Genomic DNA, 26685 nt, shown 5'->3' on the forward strand with positions numbered 1-26685 from the left:
TTCTATTATCCCCTCGATTTTCCGACTTTCTTGTCAAGGTTGTATAACTACTGTATGTCGGCGAAATACATCTGCTCAGTTTGACCAGGCGTTTAACTCCCAGCGCTCAACATAAAGCTCTAATGAGGCAGGCTGTGTGGACGAGAAAGGTCATTAATTTAACAGTGTGATTATTCATGAACTGTGCTGTGATTGGGTGGCAGTATTGTCCAACCTCCCTTGACAGAAACAGCTGTTCCAGCAGACACGGGGCAATTTGTAGCGAGACACAAATCTGATCGCAGGATCACACCTACGGTCGCAGCAGTTCTCGAGGTTGAATGACTTACTCGTTAACTCGGAGCATTGATTTCATGCTTTAATGCTTAAGCTGACATTCCAGTTTCAGGCAACTTTTATTAAAATTTTTTTTAAAAAAACCTTTCATAGTTCTGGTCATGATTTCTTTGGATAATAGTAACACTGTACCCACGAAGAACACTTCTTGGAACATGGCACATTCATTTCATTTAGGGTGTGTTAAAACTGGATGAAAAGCCTCATATACGTATAAAATTGACTTACGGATTATTTTTTATCTTAAGTATGACTTAAGTAGAAAAACACGTATAAGTAGTTATTTATTTGACCTAGAAATGATCCTATTTCCAAGCAAAGACTAGACTTGAGTTAAGTGTATTTCCTGCTGGTTATGTTGGGGTATTGCAGTTTGGGACAGGTGTCCAGTGTGAGTGTTTTCGAACAATGAGTTTGTTTACATGCAAACTAATAAACGGATCATTATCTGATTTATGGAGTTAACAGATTGTTCAAGAGGTCATGTGAGCAGCATAATGTGATATGCTTTATTGGATAAAAGCTGTTATCGGATTATGAAAAATCAGATAAACACACCTAGTTTTTTGCCCAATATTACGTTTTATTCGGCGCATGTATCCGTTTTTTCTTTGTTTTTTTACATCTGTGCATGTGCAAACACGTAAAAGAAACCAGATGCTGTTAAAACGCGAGCAGTTGCGTTTTCTGCTCATATCCATAACGTGAAGAAGGAGAGCATTATTTTGCAAACCTAACAAATCCCACTTAAGGTCAGCCCTGACTGGCGGAGATGCCATGATAAGCGACGTTATGTTGATAGGATGTTTTTAAAGAGAAAAACAGTCTTACGTCACGTCACTGCTTTACTGAATCATGTAAACTCTTCTTTTCCATTATCACATTTCTAAAGTGCATGCAAACACGTTAAATCAGATTATTATCATAACCTGATTATTAGTTATCAGATTTTTGTGGTCATGTAAACATGCTCAGTGTACAGCGGTGACACACTGGCCCAGGATACATGTTGGGCTTTATCTTTCAGATCTTAGACAGACAAACAAAGAAACAACAACATAAAAACAAGAACGTTTTGGTTGGTTTTATTTTGTGTTTATCGAGTTTGAATAAAGTGTGTTTTGCACATTGTGTGGACAGTTATTTTCCTGTTAATGAAAACGGTTTCAAATGGTTTTCTGAGTTTATTTTGTTTACTTATTGTACTAAGAAGTCTCCGCTTGCATCTCTACAACACAGTACACAGATGTCTTTGACGTAACACCAACACTGTTGTTTCTTCACATTCTTTTGATCCTGGCCATATCTTACATTCAGCACATTATTTTGGTGAGTCATAATCAGGTGTCATAACCGGTGTACATCATGGTTGAACTTAGCACATAATAGTTGATTTGTGAGGTTACTGTGCTCTAACCAGCTGGTGCATCATCATTAAATCATGCATCCACATAGAGAAGAAAATATGTCTTTAAGTGAGTTCACTTTATCATCCGTCTGGCAGCAGACAAAACGTTTTTCGGCTATCCGGCCTTCAGCTGACACACTGATGAAGGCCCCGGATAGCCTAAAAACGTTTTGTGTACTGCCAGGCGGATGTTAAAGTGAACTCATTAAAAGACATTTTTCCTGAGCGCGACCTTCAATTCTTTCTACAAACTTTGCAAATAAGACACAAAGTGGAATTGACAAAGTTCAGTTAAATAATCTTTTTTTTTTTTCGCCCCACAAAATCCACAATTTATAATAACCCACTTTAAATTCTCCACATTCATTCCACCACACGGACGTCTCTAACAGCTATCACAACACAGTGCCTCTACCTGTTATTAAAAAGACAAATAGACCTGAAAACGGTGTCATAACCGGCTTTTTTTAGTGCTCATCCTCCCGCAACCCACAGCTCCGTCATGACCTGAACTTTGAAAGCGAGGGGGGCACAGTATTTTATTGACTGTTACACCAGCGTCTCTCCACCAGACTGCAAACAGCTCCAGTCTCCCCCCAGTTTAGACATCGGTTCCATGTCTATTAACAGTGTTGGGTCATGACCTGACCCCACTTATACGTCACCTCTCCTGCCTGTCTATCTCTCTCTCCCCACCTCCACCTCTCCATCTTTTCATCCCCCTTTTACCAAGTCACTCCCTGTGGACCCTCCACCACTTCTCACACACACACACACACACACACACACACACACGCATGCATGCAGGCTCTTGTTGCCCCTTGGCTTAACCGTATTTATAACGATCTGACCCTGGGACCTCTCTGTGTTAATGATCTTCAGCTCCTCCCCAACACAAACACACACACACACACACACACACACACACACACACACACACTGACAGACAATAACCTGCCCTCTCCTGTGCGTCATGTTTGTTTCTCCCCTTTGTTACCTTGAGATCAACTCACAGTGGTAAACATTGCATGTAATTAAACAAGCTGAAAAGCCCAAAGCTTCATTTTCTTGAATGTAGAATTTCACCAGTGGGAGAAATTTGGAATCCATTTTCTCTTTTGAACAGCTCGTTGTGTCGGACTGCCAGCTGTATCGCTGCAAAATGGCTGCCTCTCCATTAAATAATGCCGATACAGATCTCAGTTTGAGGGCAAAAGCATCGTTCATCCAAGAAAGTAAAATGTAGGCTTACCTCTTGGACGGTGTTTTTACAGTTGATGGCGGGCGGCTTTATACACGGAATTAAGAGATCAGATAAAATATCTCAACTTTCTGCCTTTGATTATTGAATGCAGCTAATGCTAAATACCAATTTATGTGATTTCATTTGTTTCAGTTAAGTCTTCTGTTAGAAGATTTACCAGATGGTAACTAAAACTTCTGTTCAAAGTAACACTTTTGATTTGAGCTTAACAAATCGACCCAGCCAGGCTGTCTTTGTCTTTGATGCTCTGTGTTTTCAACATGGATTTTGTTGTTGTCTTCAGCAAAACAAAATCGTCTCTACATGTGTTGATTTGAGCGTTTTGAGAGAAACGGAAAGATTAAACGGCCACACTCAAACAAAAGGATTAGCCTTAAATGTTTACTTAAAGTATTTTAATTAGGCTGCATGAGTTCAATCTTAAGCATCACATTTAATTAGATCATGTGAGTCAATTAATTAAATAATTAGATGTGTGATTTATCAGAGCAGACAGAACAAACAATTTGACATGGATTACTTGTATGTACAGCATAATATTTAAAAAATAACTACTTGAAAAACACATTATGTTAATGTAGAAGTTCCTCTTTACTTTATATGCACAGTAATAATCGAATAAAGGGTGAGACGAGGGGTATTCAGTTGGTTTCAATCTGCAACCTCATCCCTCGATGTCACTAAATCCTACACACTGGACCTTTAAATTCAACATTTAACAGTTGATAATATACTTTTCGTCTTCATTTTAGGCTCTAAGCCTTTAGTTTTCTCTTTTTTACCCTCATGCCAAATATAATACAACAAAATCCACATTCTTCTTCTACTATATACTACTACTACAGGTTAACAAGGTTAAAAGTTCATTAATTTGTCGTTTAACAACACCAGGGTTGTAAAACGAAACTGAGTTTAAGTCCCTTTATGCTTTATATAATGGAGTGTGGAGGATGAGTCTTGAGGAGAGAAGCTGCTCTGTAGTCTGGTGGTATGGCAAGAGATACTTCTGTATCTACCAATAATAATAGTAATAATAATCGAGGGGTTTTAATAAGGCAGAAATTGGTTTTGATGCGTTAAAAATGAGGCGCAGTTCTGAATTTCATCAGAAAATTGTAAAAAGCATTTGGCCCAAAGATAACAGGGTATAGAATATTTTTCAATCCACTCCAAATCTTGCTTTGTATTCATCTATTGCTCCCCCTCCATCACTTCTGAGGGTCCATTTATTGAAAGTGATACATTAGCATAAAAGTCTGATCCTGGACACAGAGATACGCTGCTGGAAGATGTTTCAGCCCAACACGTCAGGACACACACACACACATTTACACCACATATAAGCCTGCACACACAAAAAACAAACTATTGTGCTTCCGCTGTCATTCCTTTTCTCTCTCAAGGCCTTTTCAGTCCTCACATGAGTCACCGACACACACATACTGCTGGTTTAGACTCTCTCTCACACACACACATCCTCACATACAAACAAACTCTCTCAGTTTCTCGCTCTCAATCAAACCCTGTCGGCGCGGTAGAGCCTGATATGAGGCCAGGGACAGAGGAAATGAACGATGTCAACCTGTGTTATAATTCAGCAGGACCGACCACATGAGAGGGAATACATCTACTGTACTTTGTGCACATGGGAAATCAATCTCAGCTCATAATGCAATGTTTGCAGGCTTGTGTTCGCATCTTGAAGAGGTCTAGAGACGGACTGTGCATCAAGTTCACTCCCTGTGTGTGTTTGTGTGTGTGTGTGTGTGTGTGTGTGTGTGTGTGTGTGTGTGTGTGTGTGTGTGAGTGTGTGTGTGTCTAATTCTCAATAATTCTTCTTTTTCTGTCGGGACCCATGCTCTAACTTGTCTCTGGTGGTATTTTTCCTCGTGAAGTGCTGATGAAAGACCAAAACTGGATGGAAGCATCCAATTCTGCTCTTAAGAGATCCTTATACAAACACAGACTGTACATGCACACACAGATTTCATTGTTCAAGTCAAGTAGTTCACACGCCTAAATCGAAAAAATAGATGATATCACATTACTCAAAAGTTTTTATTAAAGTACATTTAGAACAACACACTGAACAGCGGTAATTATTTAACCCTTTCATGTACCTGAGAGATTAAGATTGTTTACAAGCATTGCAGATTATCATGAAGTATACCGTGCATTAGCATCGGAAGCTTATTCTGGGAAAGGCCGACAAAAAAAGGAGCTGTAACCCATTTAAATTCTGGTCTGTTGGTACCGTGAAAATGTCACCGCTCTGGCAAGTTTTTCTCATCTTTGTAACCTTGTGAGGTTGTTTGCTATCAGGGCAGAAGCAAATACATACACTCTTACTCCTGCATGCACAAGCACAGAGTTTTTCTTTTTTCCACAGTTGATTTTAAAACAAGTTCTCTTCAAATGAATCGAATCTCCACTATGATTTGATCATGCTATGGTTAAGGTTTGGTTGGGTGTAGACACACAAAAAAAGACTTGGTTAGGTTAAGGGAATGATCATGGTTTGGGTTAAGATAACTACTTTTTATAGGTCAAAGGAGCTTTGTCACCATGGATACAATAATAAACATGGAGTTCAGGTTATGGGGCAATCATGTGCTACGCTTGAAATAGCAACATTGGCTCCATACGGCTCTTTTGAAGCACTTCAAGTCTCTGGAAGGACAAGATCACAAATTGATTTGAAAAGACTTTATTTACATCTTTCTTTAAGCCTAAATCTTCACTGTAGCTGCTAAGATAAAAGCGTGTTTAAATTGTCACATGGCACCTGAATTTTCTGTTTTCCCTCCAATAAATAAAGACAATCCCACCATAAATGAATGCAGAAAAGGTATTGCATAAAACATCACCAGAATGCAGGAAATGAAGTGTTTGATGCTCAACATTTTCCAGAGCGAGGTCTCCCACTTAAAGTGCCCACGCCAGTGTTGAAGCAAAAACATGCTCTTGCCTGGAGCCAATAAGGGGCTATTAGACAAATCAAATCAGTAACTTGACTATTGTTGTTCCACAGACAGTGGGACACTTTACAACTTTATAATGTATATTTGAACAGAATGAGGATTGTGGATTTGTTTTCCATCACTTGAATTGTAGTAAAATGGCCAATTACAAAAGGAGAAACAACCACAGTGACCACTAATGCTCACAAATGGGCATGTGGATATTGTTTAAAACATACCTACAAATGTACATACATAAAAAGTGAACCTATCCTTTAAGTGTGGAAATATTACACCCAGTGATGTTACAGTTTGGAATTAAGACCCACACAGTTTTATACATGCGTGTTTGTCTATATGTGAGAGATGGAGCGTGGATGTGTGCCTGTATGCACTTGCAAACGTAGCTGCTATTTAGCGATACAGTCTGTGCGAGAGAAAAGCTGATATTGTTTGCTTTGGCACTCAACCTAAAGACACAGACAATTAGCAGCAGTGTCATGAAGGTGTGCCGTACCTAACAAACTTGTGAACATCGGAATTGGCTTCACGGACGGTTTTCGCTGTCCTAATTAGAAACTAATAACACCTCCGTTCTGTTGCCAAAACAAGCCATTTTTCTATAAATGGGTTGGGCTCGGTGTCTGACTCATGCCATCCCACCTCTCTTCTGTTTGCTCCATGATGGTACTGCACTTCAGGAAGGTCTGGTGTGTGAAGCATGAATTCTAATACGCAGAGTTAGTGACAGAACTCAGAGTCTTGATATAGAAAAGCGTATTCTCCGGAGATTTTTCCACCAGATAATAGCGCTACAACAACTGAGAGCCGTGAATCTAGATTTCCAACTTCTTGGCTTTTACTCCAGCAGGTTCCTAGATTACTGGCATTTGTCTTTTTGAAGGCATACATTAATTCCCTTAGTTACCCTCCAGCTTTGTAGAAATACACTTTCATCTCTCTCTTTCCTTGACTTCATCGTGAAATGCTGCATAGCCTGACCTAAAAAATAACCCAGCAGTCAAACATGAAAACAACCACAGTTGACAAAGCACCTAGTGCTACAGGCTTTCCCCTCTAATGGGGCTCTAACGGGCTCATTTTCCACACGCGGAAATTTGCAAATTTGTTCTCATCTGAACACAATGACCCATGTAAACACTATGGAAGCTGCTGCCTACATGCTCATCATTCACATATCCTACAAACAATACTCTAACTTTGACAGATGCTATTGTCAGTCCTCTTCTGACTTCCTACAGAGCTGTTGCACATTACACCTACTGTTTTGGCTTCTGTAATGGTGCTCACAGTCGGCACAAGAGTCTACCTTAGTTTTGAGGAGGGGTAGTGAGGGTGTGGCAGGTCAGTCCTACAGTACTGTCTCGTGTCAATGTCACAGTAGATCATCATGCTTTGGCCCAGACACTAGAGTGCTCTGTTTGCGTGATAAGCATCTGAAATACAGTAAGTGGGTGTTTGGACTGGACAAGGGAGGGCATGTGTCACACAGGTGAGACATGAAAAATGATCCAGAGAGTCCAGTTAAAGTAACACATCCATTATCTTGAGGACTTATGAGCAATGTAAACACTGAACTGTGGTTTTTATTTTCACAAGGAAGGATTATGGATGTAGTCTCCATGACATTTCTGAAGAGCTATCTATCTATCTATCTATCTATCTATCTATCTATCTATCTATCTATCTATCTATCTACATACACACACACTTCCCTGCAGTTATCATTAACTGAGAAATGAATCAGACCAAAACTATGTTTTTGTAGAGTGTAAACATGTTTATCTTTGCTATAAAGTTGTCCTTAATATGAGGTTTTATGGGGATTTAGTTGCTTTTGGAGCAAGCCTCAAGTGGTCTGCTGTTTTTGGCACCTCCAAGTTGGCTTCATTTTTTTAGCCCTGCAGGTTGCTGTCTTGAAAAAAGTAGTTTGTTTGGTGTATTTTCTTTGACCCTGTCTGAGAGCGAAAATGCGTACAGCTTAGATGCAATAACTGATCAGATGTGGATAATAGTGAACAATTTTTAGATAATCTGTTCTTCATCCTGGTCATTCATGTTGTTGCACTTATTTGTATATATGATAAGAATTTATTTTCTAACCTCCACACACCAAATGCTGCATATATTCAGAATTTTTCAGACTCTGTCCAAACCTCCGACGAGCACTTTGGTCTTTGTAATGTTGTTTCAATTTCGCAAGTCACTGAAAGCTTCGAGAATGAGGAGTGTATTCAAGTGTAAAACACTTGAATACAAATCAAGTCCATTTGGTGGCTTAATTATGCTCTGCTGCTTAAAACAAACTTATCATTTGCTTGCAAAGAAAGCAGGAGAGCTTTTATGATGGTTATGTTGCAACAGATTTGGCTTCGTTGAGATTTCTCATTTTATAACTCATGAGAGGGCTCTGGCAGTTATCAAAGAACCAAGGTTCTCCTCAATCTCTGCTTGTAACATATTAACAACTCTAATCAACCTCTTGGGTCCTTATACAGTTAACATGGCCAGGTGTGCTGACATGTTTTTCCGTCCCACATGTAAGACCTTAACAGTCATGATAAACATAAGATAAATCTAACCGTCCCTCTCTCTCTCTGCTCTCTCAGGACCATCTTCGGTGATCAGCAACGATGATGACTCGGCCTCTCCTCTCCACCACGTCTCCAACGGTAGCAACACCCCTTCCTCCTCAGAAATGGGCCCTGATGCGGTGATCATCGGCATGACCAAGATCCCTGTGATAGAAAACCCTCAGTACTTCAGGAGCACAAACAGCCTCCTGAAAACAGACACATGTGAGTACAAATCTTTAATGTGTACCCAAATTTTCTCTCCTTAAAATGCAGATCAATCTATTATGAGCTACATTTTAAAGTATTCGAGTGAACTGTACTTGTGTGACATGCTACAGCAGCCTCCTTCCTGCTGTCATGGCAATGACCTTGGAGCTGCTGAGAATAAGCTGTCATTTCTTAAGGGGAGAAATAGGAAGTGAAAGGCCATTTTCTATGTGTAAGAGTGTCCCAGCCAGACTGATCTCACTGCCAACACATCAAATACAGCAGCCTAGTCGGTGGGCATACGCTTATAAGTTGGACACCGTAGGTACCCGTCCAGCAACACTTCTTGAAGCGCCGCTCCAGTGCAGTAGTATGAAGAGCAAGGGAGGTGGTTGGGATGGATCATTCACAGGACATTCCCCCGGCAAGCCAGGGTTAGAGTCCTGTTTGTAACCAAGAGTCAAGGGGGATTTGTTTTTAATTAATGTACTGTTAGTAAGTTAACATGTCCAAATGATGTGACTTATGTCTTGTACATCATATGACTTAAGTTACGAGTTAAGAGACTGAATGTAGTTATTTTAGATCAAAGTATGATTGAGTACTATCCCAAAAACTTTACCTAAACGTAAACCAGTAGTTTTTGAGCCTAACCCTGACCAAGTATTGTTTCTGCCTCAACCTAACCAAGTAGTTTTTGTGTCTAACCCTAACCAAATTGTTTCAGAGCCTAAACCTAACCAAGTAGGTGCCTAACCCTAACGAAGTATTTTGGGAGCCTTACCATAATCAAGTAGTTTTTGTCCCTTAACCTAACCAAACTGTGACTGTTTCACAATGTTGATAACAGTCCAAAAGTCAGAATATGTCATAAAATGTGAACTGGTTGACCACAAGCCTTTATTTTGAAAGTCTACCCCGACGTTGCATATAATGCATTATCGATACCTTTACACATCAGGAGTGATTATGTGTTTGTTCCAGCATAAGTCCATTCATAATTTCTGAGACTTGCATGTCTCTTGTGTGTGAATCATAAATATACATCACCAGAGTCAAAGGTAGCAGCACACACAAGAGTCTGCGAGTCACTACAGGTAGCAGTATTTTTCTCTGAGGTTGACCAGCATCAGTTTAAAAAAAGAAAATAAAAAAAATAAGCAGTAAAAATTCAAGAAAGCAAAAAGACAGAAGGGCAAACTGGTCAAAGAAAGTGGAGAGAAGAAAGAGACAAACAAAAATAGAAGCGGTACATTAGGATAACAGGAGCAGGTGGAGAGAGAGAGCAACAGTCAAATAGACAGTCAGGGAGCATGCAAGGCTATTGACCTGGTCCATCAACATGGCATTATGATTATTGGCAAGTAATAAAAGCTTCTCCAGGCTTTGGCCTTGGGTCGCAATAAATTATGGACCTGCATGTGTGTTTGTGTGCGTGTGTGTGTGTGTGTGCATGCACCATCAGGCTCTTTCCGATTGCAAGGTTGAGGATGTAAAATGACGGCGGATTGGGGCTTGACCTCTTCAGTCCAGCGATATAACAAAAAGATAGACTGGGATTTACAGCCTAAAGACAAGAATGAAAGCTCTGAGGATCGATTAAAAAGTCAATAACGTTCTGCTGTGCATGTGTATATGCCTGCGTGTTTGTTTTTAATATATTACGGCCATTACAGCTATTACTCGGTGTGCCTCTTTGACTCACAGACAGGCAGCATAAATTCTGAAAGTATCTGACCGATTATTTGGCACACAGCCTTTTCAGACTCGTACAATAGCCTTTGATGGAGACTGTTTGGCAAAGTGGCTCTAGGTTTGCATGCCAAGAACTGAACTCTTTTTAAACAGCGGTCTTAACCAGCTTGTGGCCTGTAATATCGACATCAGTGGCGGGCACACGTTTCTGCCTAAAAGATGGCATAGCCCTCTTCTTGGCAGCAATTACTCTGCAGAGATAATTGACCTGTGTGTGTGTGTTAAAGCGGGAACTGTTAGCTGTGTTGCAAAGCTTCAGTTGTGCAGCGTACCTCTGAAGTGACACCTCATTAACAATAATAACATCAGAGGAGTTATAGTTGTTGGGAAGTGCGTCACATGGTCTATTAAAGAGTTACAGTAAACCAACCCTGGACCTGCTCAGTTGGTAATTATTGTGTTTACTGTTCCCTAATCAATCATTAGTAGACACAGTATGACACAGGCTGTTAGCATGCACGTCAAGCAACTGAAGCAGGGCTGTAATGAGGATTTCAGAAATACTGAGGTCATCAATCTAGGTGCCATCAACAAACCCATCCAGAAACCAAAAAAGTCTGTAATTAATATTTTAAACTGCCTACAGACAAGGTCTTTTTGCTTTTATGTATCATGAGGTAAATGTTGATGGCACAATGTAATGACTACAGTACACTATTGGCATTTTGATTAGTTCCTGTAAAACCTTGCTTTAACTATGCTATTTTGTCTGCTACTGGGCATGGCATCACTGCTGATCCAGTCAGGCTGGCAGCCTGGCACCACTTCTGTCTGCTTTCACGTATCCATTATAGACCAAATGAATGAATTAACTTGTTTTGTCTGGTGTTTTTGGTAATTGCCACTCTGAGGAAAATGCTGCTGTCTTTGCAACAGCGGCGCCAACAATAATACTACTTGGAAATGAATGCTTTATTTATTGAATTAGGTGCTCAAGTTTTATTTGAATGAAAAGGTTCCTTTGAGGAAAATGGATCCGAATATCATCAACTTTTTATGAACTGAAGTTAGCCAAGATTAACTATCTGTAGGGATTTTTTTTAAGGTCCTATATGTAAGAAAGTTAACTTTTGAGTCTTATTCCAAACTTACAAATAGAACATTTAGTTCGGCATCAAAATTTGTCCTTGAAGTGGCAGATTCCCAACACTTATGATCAGACTTCTTTCTGGAAAATTTCTCAGGAAATATGATATTTTCTGACTTATAAAGTAAAAGGTTACATTTTATTTCCAACAAGAAATCAGTTAGCTTAGGCTACGTCCATGATAATATGTATCATTTTAAAATTGTTGTAAAACAAAAACAATCTCCCTCTTCACAAGCGTTTTAGCACCAGAGATCATCAACACGGCATTATCAATCGACCATTCACATGTACTGACCATGCACGTACCAGTTGGCTTAGCATAAAGTCTGGAAACAGGAGGAAATTGCTTGCCTGACTCTGTCCAAACAATCTGTAGAGCAAGGTATGGCACCTAAAACCTAAAACTAACACCATATTACTACAACCAACATTTAAAACTGTATGTTCTGGTTTAACAGGAGTATTTCTTAGCCAGGTGCAATAACCCTGATACAGTAACTAGCGGGAGGCTAGCTGCTTCCTCTGTCTCCAGTCTTTGTGCTAAGCTAAGCTAACTGGATGCTGGTTCCATATACAGCTACGTATTTACCATAGAGACATGGGAGTGATATCAGTCTGGAAGTAGCATGGAAGTGAATGCTAATATTTTCCAAAATGTCAAACTATTCCTTACAGGAGCCAGATTTAAACATACCGTGTCTCAAAATAGTGGACTTAAGCCTATAAAATATCAAGCATAAGTAAGTTTTTCATTGTGAAATGTCAAACCATTCTGGTTTTAAAAATGTGTTCAAACCCTCAGAGAAAAATACAGCCAGTGAGCCTGACCTCAGTGTTCACAGTAGTAGCTGCAGCCCTGAACTGAAGGAAATAGTTTTCTTCCTTCATCTTTGTTATGTTACACCTTCCTACTGGCTCGTTGTAGAGTGTCTCTCTATTTTTCCATCCCAGCAGATCTTCTGGGGTTTGTATTTCATTGTATCTTGGGAATGAGGATTAACATTGTTCTGGAAAATGTTATTCACAAGTCAACACGTGTGTAGAGTATCTGAAAACATCCACTTACACAGGCACACACACCCATACACACTAAGCTTATGAAAATTTAGGTCACAATTAGCTACACCTCCTGATAGGAAGGCATATTGTCGGTAGCTGACTAGAAGGAGATGTAGTGGAATAGAAATGGCAAAATTAGAGTCATGACATTAACTAAATGAGGAATTTGAAGGAGAAAATGTTTGCAAAGCATCTGTCAAACACAAGTGTGACTTTGACCTATCACATTGTGTGGTTCAAACTACCAAACGCACAATTTCCAAGCAATGTTCAAGCTGTTTTATGTCAGCGTCCAGGGTCATGGAAAGATTCTGGGCAGATGAGAGAAGGAGGAATGGAAGACGAGGCAGATGGCAAACAGGGAATAATTATGTCCCGAGACATTAATTTCTTTGGTTGTTTATAAGATGCTGATTAAGGAGATCCGTGCATTTGAGAGGTGGCTCTATAGGGAGAACGTGGAGAAATTGGATGACGGAGGGAAAGGACAGATGGAGGAAGATGGGAGAGGAGGTGGTTGATGGGACACGTTATTCCTCTTGATGTAAATGTTGTCAGCACTGTCATAAACAAGTGATGGAGAAAGAATGACGGAGCAGCAGAATGGGAAAGAACATGTGCCGCGATGTTAATGTTTAGGGGATGTTGATTAAAAAGTGATAGGTTTAGCAGCTGAGGGGGATGGCAACAGGGAGGAATAAATGATGGAACACAGAGATGCTAAATAAGGAAAGTGAGAGTAAGATAATGAGACTGGATGGAGCGATGCTAAATGAGGGAAAATGAGCGAATACGATAAGCATGGAAAACGGGTACTAATTAAGAAAAACATCAGAGAATATGAGCGCAAAGTTTGGTAAATGGGGAATAATATTTCTGTAGATCTTAATTAAGGATACTTATTGAGGAGAAAAGGGCTGATGTGCAGCACTGCACATACAGATACAGTTTAATAATGAAAGAAGGGTGGAAGAAGTGATGTAAAACTGGAAAAGGCAGACAGCTGGAGAGCAGAATTCATGAGTGGTATAAGGCCATAAAAAATAACATAACTTAATTTCGTAAGTTTCTTGGTTGCTATGCACAGCAATTATAGAAAATAAGTATACGAGTGCAAAATTAGTTGCAGTGACACATCATAAATCCAACAATAAAGACACATTAAAAAGAAACAGCAGAAAGGCGGTGAGAAAACACCACATCTTAAGATAAAAGTAAAGGGAGATGGGTTGGTCTGCAATTTATTTGCTATTTTCAAGGGTGCTAATTAAGGAGACGTTGTGTCAGGTGTTTTTATGCTTATTGCAGCCGCAGGAGGAAACGGTGGGTAGTTGTCTTGCGGGGAGTCGTGGGTGCACTGAGATCTGTGACCTGCTGCTGCTGTGTTTGAACTGAAGACAATCATGTCATGAGGAACAGACAATACATACAAACACTTTGAGCAACACTGATATTCAACCCTGTCTTCTTTAAACTTTAAAACCTCCGCCAAACAGTTTATGTTTTCAGTTGGGTCCATTTTTGTTTAACATTGTGTTTTTATGACATTTAGCATGGATCTTGATAAAATAAAAACAGGGTGGCTGGTATCTGTGAGTGAGTACAATGTGGAGATCTAGCTGATTTAAATATGTTTACGAAGAAGGTACTCTTTTTTTTCATATGTTACACAGTCACAAATAGGAATAGAAACCTGCAACTATCACCACATACCTGCCAACACTCCTGATTTTCGTGGGAGTCTCGTTATTTTTAACTCTTTCTCCCGCTGTGCTCCTGATTGTAATTTCTCCCATTAATCTCTCAGTTTCATGGAGTGATACAAATCATACGGGAGTGTCTCAGTTCTCATAGTATATGTGTCGTGGTACCTTGCCACCCCACCCAGAGGCTGAGGTGGCATGTGCAAGCGTCCTTGCCTGACGTGTGTCACTGCGAAAGCCCTCTGCTCAGTTTGCACACACATACACGTATACATAGCTAACAGTGGACTATGTATCTACACTAACCAAGAGGGGACCTCTGTTTCTGGTCATTTTGAAATAACAAAAATAAAATAGAAAATTACTTTTAAGGTCTTTTCCCATAATATCACTTCAAATGTGATGGCTCCTCACACAAACACACATACACATATTGCATTGTGGGTATGTTCTCCTCCAACACAATCTTCCACTGAGAATTAGATGCTTTTGAATATGTGATGCAGACCAGCAGCTTTTTTTTTTTTTCTCTCTCTCTCTCTCTCAGTCTGTACAGTATTGGGTTATGGAGGACCTCAGCAGCTTACTGTAGATCGATGCAGCTTCTGAGAGTCTTGCTGGGCTTTAATGTGATATTCTGAGTGGACAGCTTTTCTTCAAATGCGCCTCTTAATCACATCACAGATAAATCTCAGCTCTTGGTGTCCCCTCTCTCTCTCTCGTGTGTGTGTGTGTGTGTGTGTGTGTGTGTGTTCAATAAGTACCCATGTGCATGTATTATAGGATAATTCATGTTTCCTTGCATGCAGACAGTTGCACATATGGCCTGCAGTCACAAAGACGGAGCTTTGCTAGGTTATAGTAAGGGCACCATGCTGTTAATCACTGTAGAATAAAACCTTGTCTCATCGCCATGGTGAGATGCCAAATTTTTCTCAAAATCAGCTGGCATGGAGTCACAAGTTACTTAGCAACAGGAAGCAGGTTTGCCGACTCTGATCTAACTGTGGCTGAGCAGAAGGCAGGGAGAGATTTACACGACAGTAAAAACTGAATCAAATTAGTATGACAAAACAGAGCATTTGACTATTTACTGTAGCATTCATAAGAATGATAACATAACATATTTATGCAACAGAATGTACTCAAACACACGCTATTGATTCCTGTAATGATTCATCCTCTGCCAATTTACTTCGGCGATAAAGAGGAGAAAATATGCACCCAAGAAAAGAACTGCACTTTAACAAAACAGTACGGAAATTACAAAATCTAATCGTTCACACTTCAGAAAGCATAATTCCTCGATAGAGTTCGCACACCCTGCAGCTATGTTTTTATATTCAAAAAGAAGATCGATCTCCAAAATAACTATTTCATTTTGGTTAAATCACACAGACAGGAGAACGGCAAGTAACTGACTGCTGATTAATTTAGTTTATTTGACATAATGTCACAACATCAGGCATCTTGTTTATGTCACTTCATGTGAACCAACATACATTCATACTGTAGTGTTTTTTAACCTAAATGAACATGATTAAAGTGGATTTCTCCTCCTCTTCTCTGTTTTTCTTCTATTCACCAGTCGTCCAGCACATTAAGAGACACAACATTGTGCTGAAGAGAGAGCTGGGAGAGGGAGCCTTCGGAAAAGTCTTCCTTGCCGAGTGTTACAACCTCTCCCCTGACCAGGAGAAGATACTGGTGGCTGTCAAGGTAATGGGAGGGCTGAATGGTCTTATATTTTACTTTTTTTTTTTTGCCTATTTTACTGAAACATCCCGAGAAATACATTTGAAAAGCAGAGAAAGGATTTTGTTATCGTGCATATTTCATGGGACATTATTGGAAAGTTATTTAAAAAGACTTCTTAAGAAGTTTTCTCAATCTCTCATACTTTTTTCCTACAGTATAAAAAGAAAAACTGTTCCAGACTTCCTGTTTTGTTTTATTAGTTCTATTGCCCTTAAAATAAAAGATTACAGACTGTGGTTATCTAAGAAAAAACTGCTTTCTGTGCCAATTCCTTATTTCAACAAAACAGAAACTTTATTTTTCCTAGTTCTCATATATCAAAGACCAGATTTAGAAAAACAGACAGACAGTAAAAAATACCATCTAGCTGCATCACAAAGAAACCATTTCAATTTATGAGGAACCTGGTTTCAAAATGAGCTATTTTAAGAATCCCTCCTCCTACAGATTGATTGATGGCATCAAAATAAAGCCCTAATGTCATTACTGAAGGAGAAGTTATTGCTTTCTCTACTAAACTTTGCAATGAGAGCTGATACATGAGCTACATGTGAAACATTAAACAGTTGACAGCCAATAATCCTATGTTGCAGAAATGGATACGTGGCATTTTGAAATGAAATCCTTCACATGGCGTCTGTATTTAGACATCTCCTCGCCTCCATTTCCTCTGCTATTGTTAGAAAGTCGCTGCTTTCAAGAGTTTCTCTTGAAGGTGTAATTACACTCAAACCGCCGACTTCCGGGGTCAGATTGAACGGTTTCCTCCCATCACATCTATCCGTCCATCCATCTCTCCATCAAGGATGCCTTCCCTCCTGGTCTGCGGTGAAACAGGATCTGATTGGTGAAGAGATTCTCATTAACAATACATGACCTGTGAGAGACCCCCCTCTCCTCCCATCCTGCTTCATTTCCTCTCTCTTCCACGCCTCACCTCTAACTTTCACCTGCAGTACTTTTTCTCTCTCCTCTGCAGCCATCATCTTTCCTCTGCCGTCGTTTCTCTTCCTCCACCGCCTGTTTCCTTTCGAGCTTAGCTGTAAACCGCTTGCTTGGCCGCTGATGTTCCCTGCCAGCTTAGCTTCAGCTCAGTCTTAGCACTTTGAAGAAATATGCACCTGAAAATCCCAGGAAGCTGAGGTGTTGGTTGTAGAACAAGATGCTGCGCGTTGCCGAATGCATGTCAAATCTAGTAAAACATTATATAATCTGCGCTCAACTTACACTTTGAATGAAATGTACTTCTCGAACTGTCACAGGTGTGGTTGCACATAGACTTAATGTACACTTGATGAATCATTTAATCATTGGAGTCAGTTCATTGATTTCACGCTCTCTATTCATCAGATTTTTTCTTCAATTAGCTAATGCACCACCTGCTTATAGTGCGCTCTTCCTGCTCTTCTTGTATTTTCGTCAACCGGCGTGACTCACTGTTTCTCTCCGGTTGTCTTTTTCTCCGCCTTGTTGCTCCATCAACAAAGTGAAATGCTGGTGGTAAACAGGTTTTTCAAAGAAATGATGACATTGTCTTCTTTTTTGGAAATTTCACTTCACAATGAGGATGATCCAAAATAACAGTTTCTGGAAGGAAATGATGCAGTTGATTTTTTTTCACCTCTGCCAAGGAGGTTATGTTTTCGCCCATGTCCATTTGTTGGTTGGTTGGTTTGTTGGATTGTCAGCGGAATTACAAAAAAAAACTTCACAGCGGATTTCCACGAAACTTGGATGGAGGATGGATCTTGGCACAGAATATACCCCATTAATTTTCAGTGCTGATCCGGGTAAAGGAACAGATCCAGGAACTTTTTCTCAATTTCGACATTTTCATTCGTTTCACAGAGAATGATCCGTGGATCTTGATGAAAACAATCAGGTGCAACAATCAGTGAGAACAATTTGATGTTGATCCAAGAAAAAAAAATAAAAGTAAAATCTGGATCTAGCAGATTTAAATGTTTTATTTGCTATTAGATTGACATTATTTAATTAAAGTTGGACTGTTGGGCCTTGGCGGAGTTGTGCACTCTACTGAGAGCCATTCTAGTTTTTAATCACATTCTCTTAAAATGCTGGGAGCACCACAAACAAAATGTCTGTCAGCATCATGACATCACCTCCAGGTAGTAGTGCTGTGGTTGCAGATTACTATACGATACGATACGACACAATACGATACAATACGACACGATACAATACGATACAATACGACATGATATGATACGATACAATACGATCAATACGATCAATACGATACGATACGACGACCTATACGTGGGTACGAGGTTTACAGTGTTGTCTAAAATCAAAAACTGTGATTTGGTTGTGTTAACCCTTTACATTCTGACAGACTTGGGTAAACTTAGGACACAAATTAATGAATCAAAGTAATATAAATGCCATATTATTGTAGACGGGAAACTGAAATGCCATGGTATATTACCAGTTTTATTCTGATATATTATTTCTGATACTGACATTTTAAATATGGAATCTTTTTGCACACTGATTTGCATCTTCTTCTCTTTTTTAAGCATATATTTATTGGCTTTATTGCAACACACAAGACAGCCACACAACAACGCAGAAAGAAAGCAATGAAAGAAAAAACATAGAGGGACATGTTTGACTTTCATTTTCTTCATTCATCATTCTGCTTCTCTTCCATCATTAATATACTACATGAAGTACGTACAATAGTATTGTAAGGTGTATTTTTCTAACACCACACCCTTCCCATCATTGTTCCTCATATGTAATTATGTTGCACTCTGTCATGCGTCCTACATTATAGAAACATGTACAGCACAACCTACGCTCACTAATAGAGCTTAATGGTCTCGGTGTTAGAGTTGACTATCAATCATCCAGTCAGCCATTATACTAATACAGGTTTTGTACACTGTTACTGTATATAACTATATCCACTGCGGTGCCATCAATCACAGGCTCACTTTAACACTCGCAGACACACAGAGAAATAAACATGGGCCTATACACACACACTTACAATACACTTCTGCATGCCATCAATCACGAACACATAGCTCTTTCCATAACATTTATTTCACACGTGAAAACGTGAGTCACTACATTTCCGAGCTGGAGGTTGTTGATTGCTTGTTATTTGTCCTGGGACCTGAATGTGTGCGCAGACGAGATGACTAACAGAGCAATATTATGGCTTTCAGCCTGGGATTTAATGCAGCATTGAGACTCAGAGCGTCATACATTGATGTTTCTGGCTCACAGGGAAGTCTCTGCTCTCTTAACTTCCCTGAATTCAACATTATTATGGTTTTCTCAGCACTGTGATGAGGATTTGTTACAGTGGTCGTTTGATGAATTGCGCAGGTTGGTAAGCTGATTGACCATTAACAAATCCATTCATTTCTTAACCCTTTATGTTTTTATCATCATTATGACGCACATCCTCTGGAGCAGGGGGCTTCTCTTACTAACCCAAACAACTAATGTCGCCACACTAATGGATACTGAAAATGTCTCACAAAGACATGAAGCTCAGCATGTGAGAACCCATCAGAGGAAAGTCAACCCAGATTTCCCGCACATTTCTGATATCACATTTCAAACATACAACATACAGTATCCATACTGTAATAATCCACCATATAATCATCATGTAGTATCACGTTACAGCCTGTAATGTTCATGAACCGAGCCTTTGTTTTATGATGAATGATTGGTTGAATGTAGATGGGTGGAGTTACAGTTTGTCTCATTTTCTGGTATCTCGGCGTTCTCGCTGAAAGGTCGCAGGTCGTTTCCTTCTTCCTGAGCTTTCTTTGTGACTTCTCCTTGTCTTTTAAACCTATATTTGTAATCAGAGCTTCTATCTGTTAGTACACAGACAGACAGACAAAAACACACACACACACACACACACGAAGGAAAGCGAATGTATATCTATGTCATATACTGTAGGAAGACGATCAATTATTCATGGAGGACAAGAGGAATTTTCTATATTTTTCTTCGTTTGATGTGCAATGAATAGAAACCCTGTATCACTTTCATTTCCTGCAACTCTCTCTCTCTCTCTCTCTCTCTCTTTCACTCACACACACTCACACACACACACTCTTGTCCATCGCTGTCACAGATGCTTGTGTTACACAACCTCTATGACACATATCCTGATTTATGGAAAGGAGACAAAGATTAGTTTCAAAAGGAATCAGGGGGAACATAATGAATGTAAACAGTGTAATGGTTTACATTAATATAAAATGTCTCCATTTTTTTCCTCCACTGCCATTGTATCAGTCACTGCTCGATGCCAGTAATTTCACACTGTGTGTGTGTCGAGTCGCTGTAACTCACTTTTACAAGGCAAGACACTTGCAAATTCTTTTTTTCCAGTGGACATCAGCCAAATGAATTGGAGCAGACTGGGTACACTGTGAAAATGACTAATTGGCAATAGTGTACGTGGCATAATGTGTGAGTTTTTCATTTGTCAGTTTATTAAAATGTCACTTCTGTGTGTGTGTGTGTGTGTGTGTGTGTGTGTGCAGACACTGAAAGAGGCCAGTGAAAATGCCAGGAAGGATTTCCACCGCGAGGCCGAGCTGCTGACCAACCTTCAACATGAACACATAGTGACTTTCTACGGAGTCTGCGTGGAGAGCGACCCTCTCATCATGGTGTTTGAGTACATGAAACACGGAGACCTCAACAAGTTCCTCAGGCATGGATATATTATTTGTTGCATCAAAATCTCATCAAAATGGCAGCTTGTTGTTGAAGAAGTTGGAATCAATTGACAAATCAGATTGTACAGTCGGAGTTTCCTCGGCTGTTTAGAAAAAGAATCAGGCTAAATCTTCTAAATGCTCCCTCTTAAAGGACTTGATACAAGGCAACACTGCTCAAGAAATAACACACGACTCCAACAAACAATAACCAGGCACACCTGTTCCCTCACAGGGCTCACGGTCCAGATGCAGTTCTGATGGCAGAGGGCCAGACCACCAGACCTGTGGAGCTGACCCAGTCTCAGATGCTGCACATCGCCCAGCAGATAGCATCTGGCATGGTCTACCTGGCATCACAGCACTTCGTGCACCGCGACCTGGCCACCAGGTTTGTCCCTTAATACTACACTCTGTGTTTATTTGTATGGCCTTGATGAGCTCGTCATGTACGGGGACATTTATTCAAACCCTTGTACATTTCCTGGAATATAGAAGTGAAAAGACACTTGTCTGAAAAGCTTTTGAATGTAATAAAATAGAAACACTTTGTCGTCCTTGAGATTTCAGAATGAGGTTATACCACACTTGACAAATGTAATCATTTCAAATGCACAAACATATACGGTCCCATCATAATGGCCAGCTCGTCAGGTATTAATAACATACTGTATATGGTAGAGGTTAACTTAGTGTGTTTTGTCCAACAGGAACTGCCTGGTGGGTGAGAACCTGCTGGTAAAGATCGGAGACTTTGGCATGTCCAGAGACGTCTACAGCACTGACTACTACAGGGTAGGTGTATGTGTCGATATCTTTTCTGGCCCTTCTTTTAGCCTCCCTCCTCCCTGCTGCATGGGTCCCTCTCTGCTGTTCCCCTGCATGGGCATGACTGACGGACTCCAGCAGAGTTACAGTCAGACGCTTGCTGTGGTAGGTCAACTAAACTGAGTGTAGGGAAATAAAAGTGTAGTGTGTTACGTATATAATTACATGGACTGAAGGGGAGGGATGATAAGTAGCATGCCTGGTCGGGTCATATACTGTGTGTAAAATAAGGGCTGTTCGTTAGGATAATAACAGCAGTATTTTCAGCCACTGAGGTCCAATACACACCAGCTGTTGTTAAGACTTTGTAATTTGCTCACTCTTCCTTTCTTCAGCAGGAGTTCATTTTAAAATGTAGGATTCAGCTGTAAACCAGAGATAACCATGTAGCTGCACGACAACCTCCGAAAAACGACTTATTAAAATTGAAAGAATCATATCAGAAAATTACCAGAAGAAGTCATATTGATAATTTATAAAGATCTTTGGAAGACAGGGTTTTGGCATTTAAGGTTTTCAAACATAATGTACTATATACATTTTAAGACTAGCTTTAATCAGATTGTGTCACAATTTACACAAAACGAGCCAAATACAAGACACACAGAGGCTGAAAACAAAAGATAGACTTTAATGAGCTGAAGTCCAAAAATCCAAAAGCGTGAAGAATAAAATGGCAAGCAAAAAAAAACTGGCAACAAAAAGCAGGTAAAGGAAAATACAAAAGTAACACAAAAACTGATGGCAAACCAGAAAACCACGGGGAACAAATCAGGAACACAGGGAACACACGAGGACTGGGGAACAGGCACAGGAGACACAGGACTGACGCAAAGACGAAAATAGACGGCTTAAAATAGGCTTAAATACAAACTAAACTAACGAGGTGATGAGGTGCAGGTGGAGAGACACTGGGAACAGGTCAGTGCTAACGAGGCTGATGTGAGAAAGGTGAGGAGCACAGGAACACAGGAGGGAAACAGAACAGGTGAGAAGGAAGTAGAAAGTGAGCACCACAGATTTATCGAGACTGCAGAAAGTACAGGTACTCTGGAAAAAGCAAAGGGAGATGAATTAATGAAAGAAAGATGTGGGTTCGCATTGTGTACGTTGTGTTTTGCAGGGACATTTAGCAGCTCTGCTATGATTGTCGAGACAACTCAGGGGTACAAGAGGCAGCAGAGACTGTGTGGTTTTATTCACTCCATACAACAATCTGTCACCTTTCCAAAAGGCCAAAATCTAATAAATCACGCTGATTGATTGATAGTGACTGTCCGTGTTTTCCTGCCCTCTCTCACGTCCGCTGTGACAAACTGACGAGAGTGACAGTGACAGAGAACTCAGAGGAGGGAGGAAGAGGTAAAGAAGGAAGGAGTAGCAGACTTTTTGGACAAAATCTTAGCAATAACATCCAGAGAGATATCAATGATCTATAAGCCGTTGGATTGATGTAAACCTCAGTAATAGCATTGACTGATGCTTTTATTTTTTATGTAAAGTCATCAAAGATCATTTTTTTACTTTGCCAATGTTGCGACGTTAGCGTTAGCTGTCAAGATTGAACTTACCAGTTATGCTGCTGTCTTCTTGAGTAAGAACAGGAGCCTCAGACGAGTAATCCTCAAACCCCACATCCAGACCGTAGCAAGTCATATACGCCAGTCGTCGCTCTCCCATTGGATCATCCATAAGTCTGTCTGGGCCAGAACCATTTTTGCCATTTTGAGCCCTGAAACGTTAGTAGGTTAGCTTAACTTCTCCAGCAGTTCTTGATTTGGTCAATGGTTTGATGGATTCCTGCTTCATTCATCTTTTCAAACAGTTCTTTAAACAACTTGTTGTTATGAGCCTTTCAACCACTGAGGCGTTCAACCACCTTTAACTCCTTTAAGACCTCCAACGAATAAGTTGCATCAGCCACAGACCAGTTTTGTTTTGCTCCCACCATGTTTTTGCGCCTCCAGGAATCAACGTCACCTATGCGTTTACATGGTTGATATTTTCCTATTGATCGGATAATCAAAGATTTACACCACTCCTCTTGATCTGATTGAAAATTCATTCAGATCAGGCCAGATCGGATCAGTCTCGTCCGACTGAGGTGTTTACGTGAGGCATTTTCATTCTGATTGGGCGTTTATTATGATAATTAGTGATAGGGTCCATGTAAACGCAGCTGTTGTTGATGAAAAACAAAAAAAAAAAGTGCAATTACAGGTATATTTTGAAAATATTCAGTAGTTTAATAGACTTGGTGTGCCACTTTAAGAAAATTCCAGGTATATTTGTTCAGTTTTTAACGATTAGTCTCAGTCTCCCCGCACGTAGAAAACCTTTCATGACCCCAGAGCTCAGCCACAATGTTAAAAAGGTAAAACAAGATCCACAATGCCACAATCAATCTGTATTCCAAGCGCACGGAAAATTGACTTTTCATCGGTCTTTCTCTGAACACCGTAGAGATTAAATTTGGAATAACTAGTTTGGTATGGCATCAAATTAAAGATGTTGAAAAGATTAAGGTCTCTCCTCTGTGGCTCTCTTTTGTACTATCTGGGTGACGACACACAGCAACCTCTCCCCCACCCTCCTCCTCCTCCACCTCCTTCCTTTCACCCCTCCTCAATAAAGCTAAGCGCCGAGGCTGTAGTCATGGCAACGGGCGAAGGCAGCAGCGGCGACGAGCCTCGGAGTTGTATCCAACGTTTCTCAGGAAGAAAAGTAATCAGAGAACTTGTGTTTAGTATGCTGAGGCGGTGCGAGAGGAAGAGAGGGGGGGGGGGGGGGAGGAGAGGAGATGGAAGTGTGGGAGACGGAGGCAGGGAGATGAAAGGAGAGAAAGAGCTGGTAAATAGAGAGATGGAGGGAGAAAAGGGTGGGAGGCCAAGGGAGGGTGAAAAACAAGACACAAATAAATATACAAAAAGGAGAAAAAGCAGTAATGGAGCGATAAAGGGATATACACATGCTGAGGTAGGCGAGGAGAGGTCTGCAGACGAGGCTGTACAGTGTACAGGAAAGACAATAACAAACACAAACTGCAGCTTTAGACAACCACGATGAGGATATCAGGGACGGAGACAGAGACACAGCAATGAATGACAGAAAAGGACAGAGAAGATACAGTATGGTGGGAGGTAAAACACAGTGATCCAGCAATGTTTTAGCATCCAGGAGAGCCTGAGAGGTGTGTGTGTGTGTGTGTGTGGGGGGGGGGGGGGGTGGTTGGTGTAGGGACCCAGTCATGCTCTTGCGTCAGACAGGAGCAAAGATGAGTCATAGAGGAATCAGAGCTCCCCCACTGCTTGTGTGTGTGTGTGCTCTGTGTGTGTGTGTGTGTGTGTGTGTGTGTGTGTGTGTGTGTGTGTGGAAGCAGAGGCGTAGGACTGAAGAGGCTGTGGTGACGTCATTGGATCCACTGTTACACAATGAAGCTGACAGGATGCCTCAATTCAAACCTTGAGCCTTTTACATGCTGTGTGTTTGTGTGTGTGTGTGTGTGTGTGTGTGTGTGTGTGTGTGGCTGGACTTCACCTGCAGCTGAGGAGAGTGAATACGCACACACACAAGGCACGTTTTCTCCCTAAACTGATTTCATGCCCAAATGTGTGGGATGAGGAAGAATTAAATGTCTGCTCGGGTTTTGAGGTCGACTGTTCTGCGCTGCTGACACACAGACCGAAGAAAAACACCGGCAGCAAAGCACAGCTAAACAATCGCTGCAGAGTAATTTGGCTGGTGTTTTTTTTTTTACAACCCATCTCTAGGTTCCTGGCCAACACAGACAAACAGCATCTTAATGGAGCACCTGGAGAGGCCAGAATGGAGCGATTATCTGTGAAGGGGAGAGTGTGTGTGCATGTGGACGGACAAAACACTGCTGTCTGTGTGACAAGACACACATCAACACAGAGACTGAAAGACAAATACTGACAACACATATTCAAATGTGGAGAATCATTTCTCTGTGCAAAAAAAAGTGAAACAGAAATCGTCAAAACAAAATTTAAGTGATTTCCATAAACATTTTATCACCTTCTGTATAATCTTATTTTATCGTTTCTAGTGTTATTATTATTCATTGTGTTATATCACTGCCAAACCAAAACCACATACTAAATTACATGAAAACACACATAAACCCATACCATACATATAAAACTATATTAAAGTAGACAGAAAACAAGCAAACAAACCACATAAAAGCACAAAAATTCATCCTTATTTTGTTAGATTCACATGTGAAATATGGCTGTCAGAAGACACATCCTCATTCTTCTGCCCTCTTATGCATATAGATCGTCTTTGAAGGATTTACTGGATTTACTAACTCTAATATTCTTACCCTAACCCTAACCAGCCAACTACCTCATGCCTAAACCTAACTGATCCAACAAAGGCAACCAACAGGGGCAGAGGAGAAACAGGTCTTAGCAAGAAAAGTGGTGGGATCCATATCAGCGCAGTCATTCCCAAACTTAAAAAATGCAGCGGCCTGATTTGAAATCAGAAAATCTTCTGGCGCCCGCCCAGACTTTTAATCACAACTCTGCTCCCATCATAAGATACATGCCGTTGTTGTGCCACTGTCTGTTCCCCCAATCAAATTATGTTGTCCTGCTTTCAGAACTGTGTTTCCTCTAATGCCACCTACTGACCTTAATTTCCACCGCTGGTTGCAGGTTAAGGTCAGCAGTTTGGCACACGATTAGTCAGCACAGTATTCACAAATGGTTGTGCACAATACTTTTAAACAGCAGCAAGGTCGAAGGAGTTGTGTAGCTGTATGAGGTTCCCTCATCGGTGCTAAATACTCCTGAGACTGCGACTTCTTCACCCTTGTCCCATTCATGCCACTTGCCATCATACTTCGAGCTTCACCATTCTCAGTTCTGCTTTTTAAATGAACTGATTTATAAATGGTACAAAAACTAATTCATCATCAATCGGCTCAGGTACATCACAACCCTCCAGTGTTAAAGAAAATGCATCCACC

At 40.5% G+C, this 26685-nt stretch overlaps 1 protein-coding gene across 1 annotated transcript in view; it reads left to right on the forward strand.

Moving 5' to 3' along the window:
- Positions 1-26685, forward strand: part of ntrk2a (neurotrophic tyrosine kinase, receptor, type 2a) — an 87849-nt gene that overhangs the window by 52472 nt on the left and 8692 nt on the right. Inside the window, exons 14-18 of the mRNA XM_073466036.1 lie at positions 8599-8787; positions 15968-16098; positions 20682-20854; positions 21094-21249; positions 21569-21653. Coding sequence (XP_073322137.1) covers positions 8599-8787; positions 15968-16098; positions 20682-20854; positions 21094-21249; positions 21569-21653 — 734 coding nt within the window. The remainder of the gene's footprint in view (positions 1-8598; positions 8788-15967; positions 16099-20681; positions 20855-21093; positions 21250-21568; positions 21654-26685) is intronic.

The sequence above is a fragment of the Pagrus major genome, chromosome 5 (assembly GCF_040436345.1).
Source record: "Pagrus major chromosome 5, Pma_NU_1.0".
Classification (NCBI taxonomy): Eukaryota; Metazoa; Chordata; class Actinopteri; order Spariformes; family Sparidae; genus Pagrus; species Pagrus major.